Source organism: Entelurus aequoreus, linkage group LG04 (genome assembly GCF_033978785.1).
Source record: "Entelurus aequoreus isolate RoL-2023_Sb linkage group LG04, RoL_Eaeq_v1.1, whole genome shotgun sequence".
NCBI lineage: Eukaryota > Metazoa > Chordata > Actinopteri > Syngnathiformes > Syngnathidae > Entelurus > Entelurus aequoreus.
The window spans coordinates 23,661,755-23,671,076 of NC_084734.1; the positions used below are offsets into that span (position 1 = coordinate 23,661,755).

General features: G+C 39.0%; 1 protein-coding gene across 2 annotated transcripts in view; it reads left to right on the forward strand.

Annotated features, from left to right (window-relative positions):
* The window catches only part of mid2 (midline 2), a 236,414-nt gene that overhangs the window by 168,852 nt on the left and 58,240 nt on the right, over positions 1–9,322 (forward strand). For both annotated transcript variants that reach the window (XM_062044400.1, XM_062044401.1), the window contains 3 exons: positions 7,663–7,811; positions 7,932–8,059; positions 9,289–9,322. The exon at positions 9,289–9,322 is cut by the window's right edge and continues 110 nt beyond it. In XM_062044400.1, coding sequence (XP_061900384.1) covers positions 7,663–7,811; positions 7,932–8,059; positions 9,289–9,322 — 311 coding nt within the window. The remainder of the gene's footprint in view (positions 1–7,662; positions 7,812–7,931; positions 8,060–9,288) is intronic.

Below are 9,322 nucleotides of genomic sequence, written 5' to 3' on the forward strand. Positions count from 1 at the left end.
ACCAATTCTGTTCAGAACTTTTCTGGACAGAATTTCTAGGCGCAGTCAGGGCGTTGAGGGGATCCGGTTTGGTGACTGCAGGATTAAGTCTCTGCTTTTTGCAGATGATGTGGTCCTGATGGCTTGTGCACTGGACATGTGCCCCTACTTAAATTATGTCCATGTTTCAGGCTTTATAAATGAATGGGTCTGTCGCCTACAATCATGTAAGGATCATGACCATGTGTTGTATCTCAGGTCACAGAAGTTTGTTGTAGTCATTGTTCGGCTCAGTGAGTCGCAAAGGGGTTTTTCGGACGTGTGAACAAAAACACAAGTTTTGTCAGGTTTAAAAAAAGGATGTTTGGTGAGGAGTTACAGTCTCCTGCAGGAAAATGTTGGTCTTTGCAACAGAATAACAGGATTATGCAGGCTGAGATCACAGCAGTGCAAGGTGTTCTCCTTCTCTCTTGTCATTTCCTCTTAAGAACTATGTCGCTCTCCAAGAAGAAGGCTTAATCTCTATTCCCATGTCCTGGTGTCTTTGTGGAATGTTCTTAATCCACCTCTGTCTTTTCATCGTCAATCTATTTTAGATTCTGAAATGTAAAATCAAATAATCTTTTTTTTTTTTTTTGTGCTCAAGCTGTGAAAATGTGGGCTTGTGTCGTACTTCGCACAGGTGGGAGTAGAGGGAAAACAAGTTCACTAAGGCATGGTATATTTGGTGGAAAGTGGGTCACAGAAGTTTGGAGCTGATGCCTCAGAACTTTGTCTGGCTCCAGTGCCGCTATGTTACGTTTTGATGCCTTTGTCCCCAAGTGTGAAACTTTCTAGCCAATAAAAGAGCTTCAATGCATCGCCATGAAACGAGGTACAACATTAAAATGAGGGTTTTTTTGTCTTTTAATGAATAGGATTTTTTTTTACATTTATCCACTGCTACTTTTTGTGTAGGAACTTATCAAGAGTTGTAATGAATTAAAATATTATTTAATTGCCAAGTGCTGCAGTCTAATCTTTTTCATTCAAGACACAGTTTTTAATGTTACTCCACTATTAAGACCGACCCAGGTCCCTAATGTAGTCTTGCACTTCCACGGACATCATTCATTATTGCCAACAAATTGGGATAATTACATCGAAGACGCTTTACAAAATCAAACAGCGCTGCGTGTCTACATGTGGTCAACAAGCCGCTTGAATTGCGTTTATTGTGACGGCAGATTATGGCGCTCTAAGTGGAAGAACCTCCAACGTGTCAATTAAAAAGTTCATTAAGTCGCCAGCTCGGAGCGGCTTCTAAGTAGGAGACAGTAATTGCACATTAGGTAGCGCTTGGATTCTTTGGGAACGTTTGATGACAAGCTCCTAACCGATTGCCAATTTTCCCCCCATGAAGTTTCTGTTTGCATAATTAAAAGCCTTGTAAGCAAAAATGGCTTGCTGAAAGTGTAAACGACTCATTCTGAGTGAATATCCCTGTCAGCAAGCATCTTCTCAAGGGGCGATACTAGTTAATAGTGATGGGTCAAACGATACTGAAGCATTGATGATACCTTGTCCCTTTATACTAGGGCTGCAACATTGTCGAAAAACGTTGACAGTAAAATTTGTCGCCAACAATTATTTGTCAGTAGTCGTGACGTCATCTCTCGTCTTTTTCCGGGCGGAAGCGGGTCCGCGCCGCCACTCGCATGAAAAACAACATCAGTGTTGTTCCTGGCTCAAATTGAGGCAGAGGTGGTACAATCCTGACCATGTGCCAGAATTTTAACACATAAAAATTTTATTTTTTTCAATTTACAGTAATATGCTGTAAAGAACACCGTACAATGTATTGTCATTTTTATTAATTTGATGGATAGTTTGCTGTAAAATCGTAAGTCCAGCGGATATATACAGTAAGTATTTATTTTTATTTAGACAAAACATGTTTGGAAAGTATAATAATATACTGTAATATCTGTTGCAATAATGGATACCCATCCATCCATCCATTTTCTACCGCTTGTCCCTTTTGCTGGAGCCTATCTCAGCTGCATTCAGGCGGTAGGCGGGGTACACTCTGGACAAGTCGCCACCTCATCGCGGGGCCAACACAGATAGACAGACAACATTCACACTCACATTCACACTACGGCCAATTTAGTCTTGCCAATCAACCACAATAAAGTTTAAAAGGCATACAATTTCAAGCAGAACATATATTTTTTTCTGTCAAAATGAAAAAAATACATTACATTTAGTGAGAAAATATTAAGTACTTTATTGACACATATCATTTCCAAGTGTTTGCGGACCAAATAAAATGATGTTGTGGGCCAGATCTGGCCCCCGGACCTTGAGTTTGACGCCTGTGGCCTAAGCGCTTATATAAGAGAATGATGGGCTCAAAGCTTGTGTGGTGGGGCCACTTTTGCTTGAGACACTCATAAATGATTTTGAAGCAGCCTTCAAGCGCTCTGTGACAAACATTTCCACCTGTTGTCACCACCATTAATTATTACATTTTAACTGCCTGTTGGGTTAATTTCTCTGCTCTGTTTCACCTGGACTTTTGACTTTCCTCCCCGCGAGATCACTTTTTAAAGTAGTGGCTGATTTTGCCAGACATATCTGCGACGCTAAAAAACATAAATGTTACTCTGACACGGAGGAAACTTTTTTTTAAATAAACACAACATGCTTGTACAGCTTTCTTGGGGTTACGGCTTTTAGTTGACCTGTTCATCTGTACCATCATGAAACTCTACCTGATCCAATGCAAACTTCTAAAAAAATTCTTCATCAATCGATCTATTATAATTAGTCAGAAAAGGTTGGAAACAAAGGTAACACTACTAGCTGTGTTCATTTACCAGAGACAAAATGTTCACAGCACAGTCTGGAATGTTCTGTAGGAGTCCAGTGAGCCCTCCATATCACGCTCCGTATGGCATAAATCCACTTGTTACGGCGGTCAACGTTATGCACCAAGAAGCGGGAAAAAACGTGATTCGATCTGTTTCTTCTTCGGTAGTTGCTTCAGGTCTTTCCGGTGCACTGCTGTCGATATAGCGCCTCTGTAGTGGCGCAATGCTGCAACTGCAGTTAAAATACGTAGCTGCCGCAGAGGGACATCAATCGCTTTACGCTGTGTTGAGCGATATCAATCAACTCTGAACATGTAAAGTGAGGGAGCATTTCTTCTTATTCTGCAAAGAGGCTTTGTTTTTATGGCAGTACACCCGCGAAACGCCAGCGTTTAATGCGAAGACATGATGTCGGGCATCTGGAGGGAGGACGCGGTCTAAACCTCGGTAAGATTGTTAGCTTGTCCTGTGCCTTGCTAGTTAGTTAACAAGAGTGAGACGAAGTTGTGGGAAAAATAACTTAAATTATCAGTTTAGGCGAAGTCAGCCAGCTAAACTTTGTCTATGTAAATTCGAGGACTTTTTAATGCAGCGTCAATTTGCATTGCGGTAAAAAAAAGGCGCACTAACAAACACAAACCGCACGCACTCACACACACACACACACACACACACACACACACACACACACACACACACACACACACACACACACACACACACACACACACACAGACATAGAGACAGACAGGCTTCAATGCGGCGGTATCACAAGACTAAACATACAATCTATTAAATAGTCAACATTTTAAGAATGAATCAAATATGGAATTCTACACATTAAGTCTATTAGAGTGCTAAAACTGCCAAGAGTTAATCAATATTCCAGTGTGCAGCTTTTTAAACATCACAAAATTATTTTCTTTTAGAGGAAGATATTGTATTTTGTTGTTTGTTTTCTTTGCTGCTATTTTATCTGGGTTTTTATAAAACATAAACAAGCTTAATAGTTTTTGTTAGCAATTTGCCTTTCCTTTTTTTAATAGAAACATTTTAATGATCATTTAAATGTTAAAACAGCTAAATGAGCAGCAGTTACAGTATAAATACATGTATGAATTAATTAATCATCTTTGTTGTCCGTAAGCACATACCTAAAATAACTTAAGCTGCTTTTAAAAGTCAATGGAAAAATTTGACCCATTAAGTATGTGTACGCGTTATTATCCGACTCGTCGACTAATCGTTAAGATAGTCGTAGACTAATTGACTATCAAAACAATCGTTAGTTGCAGCCCTACTCTGTACCTTGATGTGTGTGTCACTTTAAGAAAAAAACATGTGACCCATTCAGCTGCTGTATTGCTTGATTGTGAAGCAACAAACTGTGTTTATCAGGAAGCACTCGATCTGAATGGAATATTTCCAAGTGTGGGATCATTTTGATATTATAGCGCCAAACAAGGTAAATGTTCTTGACTATTTATTTATATATCTTTTTGCAAAATGCAGTTGCAATATTCCAGTTCCGGGCTGGTGATGATCAATGCATTCATAAAAGCTTCAGCAGTGGAGAAATATCTAAACAATATTCCTGAGGTGGAGGTCGGCTGTTTTGGTGATGAGTAGTTATTTTCCAAGATGAGGCCGAGGTTCCTTACATGCGTAGAGGGAGAACAGGGTGAGGTTGTTTATTGGACTTTTGGACAGAATAAGTGAGAGGTTTTGGACAAACAAGTATGAGGTTTGGACCGGGTTGAAGTGTAGATCCGTGTAACAATGGTAGTTAGGCTTTGGTGTCATAGTATTATTTGTCCGAGTGGGAATATGCAAAGGTTGAAGAGAAGGGGGCCAAGGACCAAACCGTGTGATACACCTTGAGACAGGGAGGACAGCTATGGATGGATATTGATTGCTGTCAGTTGGTGAGGTACAATTTGATCTAGGAGAGTGCAGTGATCTTCAGGGAAGGTTTCCATGCAGGAAAGAAGAAGGGAGTGATTTATGCTGTCAAAATCTGCTGTGAGATCCAAAAGGATGAGGATGTCGAAGAGAGGAGGTGGTCCGAGCCTGAGGATAGGAGAAGGTGGTTTCAGACTTTGATGAGGGCTGAAAACAGTAGTCGAATTGAAATAGATCTGGGAGGTTTTTAGGGATGTCACGGTATTATAAATACCATCCGCCCGAATGCAGCTGAGATAGGCTCCAGCACTCCCCGCAACTCCAAAAGGGAAAAAGCGGTAGAAAATGGATGGATGGATGGATAGTTTTCCGATTTTACGCGTGACTCTTATCAAACAAAAACTTGGTGAGCTTAGTTTTTTTCTGGCTGTTTAGCGTGGCCTGGGACTCTCAGTAAACTCCATCTCCCAGAACCCTCTGCGCAGCGCGGGACGGGCAAGGTGGGGCGTAGAACGCCGTAAGTGAAGTGTGTTTGTACTCGCCGCAGATAAAAGGAATTGTTTCTTGGACATTAGATGTGTCCGTAACTGCTTGAGTTATGTCGCTAACAAACGGAAAAACAAGTCCAGGCCAAGATGTAACCTCTTTGGCGAGAAATTACCCCCCAAAAAATGTTCAATACGAGTAAACTAAAAAGCTACTTGATACAGCTTCAAAAAATATTTGAAGCCAAACATCAGTTTGTGAGGTATTTACATTATTTAAACTTATATTGTTAGTTTACTTTTCTGAGATACAACATTTTCCAGACTGATATTAAAAATATCCACTGTAGAAGAGACTGTTTCTCAGAAAGCAACAAGTTGAAAGATACTAAAGTTACTTTATTGTTTTACACTGGATGTTTACATTCTTGCTTTAAAGACTCTTAAAATATATTTTGAATATTTTCTTAAAAACATTTTAACATTATATTTAAAATACATGTTTGTAGTAATAAATATGATTGGAACATGTTAACATTATATTTAAAATACATGTTTGTAGTAATAAATATGATTAGAACATGTAACATTATATTTAAAATACATGTTTGTAGTAATAAAAATTATTAGAGCATTTTAACATTATGTTTGTGTTCAATTACAGTAATTGTGTTTATCCTAAACATTCCTGACACGTCATTTGGCACACTACACCGTTTTTACCAAGCTTATTGTTTTGGACCTACACCGGAATTATATCGTATTGTGGCCTTAATACCACGTTAATATCGTACCGCGAGATTTGATACCGCTACATCCCTGTTGAGTGGAGTCCAGTATTTTTGAAAGAAAAGGGATGTTGAACATGGGCCGGAAGTTGCTGATGGGTTCTGTTTCAAGTTTTTTTTTAGGATGAGCGTGACTGAAATTGTGTCCTTTAGTGTCAATATTTAATTGAGCACAATTATTACCCAGGATTGCCTTAATTCTCTTGGGCATGGATGGTAGAAGACTAAAGTTACACCAGCTTCCCTCCTTGCAGCAGAACATGGTGACAAATACTGAACTCTTCACGTTATGCAACATGTTTAGGAGGTCAGCACAAGAACAAGAAGCCAAGTGGTTGACCTCACCTTTGACCTATTAACTGGGCCTCTGTCTGCTCAACTGTCTCGGTCAGACTTGTCTTGTGTGTCCTCGTGCACAATGTTTATGTCTGAGAACACCACTTGTTGTCATTTGCTTTTTCTTTCACATGTGAAAGCCACCAGCTCCCATACAAATATATTTATAGCTATTTCCTCAGAGGGATGTGTGTTGTGTGTACTTTTAGACAAAGTGCAGTAATTTGGAAGGGATTTTGAATCAAATGGACCTCTTTTTGTACGTCGGCTGCGGAAGTGCAGTTGTATTCCCAAGTAGTAACTGTGAGCTTATTAAATGTTATTATTAGCCACAGAGGAGTTGCGTGAGTGTGTGCACCGTATTTTCCGGGCTATAGAGCACATCATTATATAAGCCACACCCACAACATTTTAGGGGGAAAAAAACTTTTTCCATATATTAGCTGCAGATATATATACGTTGTGAAATGAGGTATTTACACAGAAAGATTCTGTAAATCTTTACTGACACACCTTGATTGTTTCCAAACGGTGTATGTAACACGGAAGTAAAACAGCTGATCAAACAAAACAGAAGTCACCGTCATGGACCCACTAGCTACGAAAGCTAGCTCTCCAACCAGCTAAACAGATTTAATAACTCCATGGTGACGTCTTGGTGAATTTACTGAAACATTTGTGAAACTGGAAAAATACAAAAATAATGCCGTTGTAAGTTAATAATACTATCACACACTCATAAACGTGTGAGCATATTAGCTAATGCTAGCGACACTAGCGTCATTACATTAGGTAGCACATACAAAAATGTGTAAACACTCCTGCAGACATCACACTTGGGACGCTTTAGTAAGTATAAACAGCTTTAGTAATATTGTAAAACTTACAAACGTTGCTAAGAGTTATAAATGTGGAATCCATACGAGTAGAAACGCTATGGACGGCTAAAAGACCGAACAACACTTTACTTCCGATTGAAAGTATTAATTGGAAGGACACATGCACTGAACAATCTCGTTCAAAAGATGGCGCCATAGCACAAACAATAAAACACATTTTCAGTGTATTGGCTTGTTTTTTTTTAGTAATTTTCTTATGGCTATCTGCGAAGAAAAGTCAATCAACTAGCTGCACAGTCTTAAAAGCTGCAGGGTTTAAAGTGTAGGAAAAAAGTAGCGGCTTATAGTCCGGAATTGACAGTAATATATATAATATCTATATATAATAATATAATAATAATATAATATCTGGTGGCTTTGGATCACAGTGTGCATCTAGAACAGAAGATTGTATTCCACAACATGTTGTGTGTTCCAGGTAATGAAGCTGCGTAAACTGGCCCAGCAGATTGCAAACTGTCGCCAGTGTCTGGAGCGCTCCAGTGCCCTCATCACACAGGCCGAGCAGAGCCTAAAGGAAAACGACCACGCCCGCTTCCTTCAGACTGCCCGAAACGTAGCAGAGAGGTAAAGTGATAGACACAGTCGTGTCGGCTTGTTATGCAGTCAATCTCCAGGAATTTTGGGTTGATGGCCTCAGTGTTTCTCAATTCAATCTGTCAAATCCTCCTTTTGAACACCCTTCAGGGTTGCCATGGCAACGGCCTCCTCCCAGGTACTCATTCCAGACGTCAACCTGAATGAAGCTTTTGACAACTTTGCCCTGGACTTCTCCAGAGAGAAGAAGATTCTGGAAGGCCTAGATTACCTGACAGGTCAGGGTTTTTCTGTTGTTTTATATAATTCCAATATTTTTTTAATATGATGTTCATATTCTATAATGACAATTAATACAATAGACGACTAAATTGGCTGGCTTTGAAGATGTGTTTGTTAGGGGTTGTCGACAAAAAACATCAATTAAATTTGTCACAGAAAAAATAAATCAACGTCTGAAAAGCAACCAAAAAAAAGTCTGTGGCCACTGGCAACAATGCCGCTGGGGAAAACATCAAACGTATGGAAACACAAACTCTAAACACGTCAACAACATAAATAACTTGCTCAATTTGCAAAGCAGGAGCATTTAAAACGGAGGGTTGGTGGAAATCTGGAGGATATGAATATACTCTGCAAGATAGTTAGCTTGTTAGCCAGCTAGCTAACAACAGTTTTTTGAAAAAAATAGCTTTAGCATTTTATCTAAAACCGCTAGCTGAACCTTGTCTATATCAGTGCTTCTCATTTATTTATTTATTTCATTTATCCCGTTGCTTCTATTGTGACCTTTTTCCTTTGTTTACATACACATTGATACTTAGTTTTTATTGACACTTTGGCTGGCATTGCTTTAAAATGGACAAAGGAATGATTGTTTTTGTCACAGCCTCATGAGCAGCACAGTTAGACAAATATTTCTGAATCAAATGTTGGCACATGCCAGAAAATATCTTAAGGTGAATTTAAAAGCTAATGGCTAAATTCGATCATAATTATCAATGTAGGCGTTAATGTTGGTATTATTACCTTGTATACATTTTTACCCCATTGACCCGAATATAAAAAAGCATATCATGTTTTCAATATCAGTGATATCCTATTTCCTTTATCATATTGTATTTATTAATAGTTGTTTTAACACTCTGCTTAATTAATCCCCATTAAATTAGCTCCAAACTTCCCCTTACTTGTAAACTTTTGATACACTGTTTTCCCTGCTGCATCTTTGCAGGTCACTTGTATGTGTGAGTGACCGTAAGAAAAGCTGTTATTACCGTGGGAAGAAGTTATTTTAACACAATATGTTCACATGTATAAATCTTGTGGCCCTAAATATAAGACGACCCATCAGTTTCAAACTCTTTACAAGGGAAAAATACCATCTTATATTGGATCAACGCTACAGTTTATATTACATTTATTTTTATGTATTTTGTTATGTAATGTATGTATGCTGTTGACAAGGTGACTGACTTGTGCGCCTGTGTGTCTTCCCCCAATGCAGCGCCCAGCCCTCCAGCCATCAGAGACGAACTGTG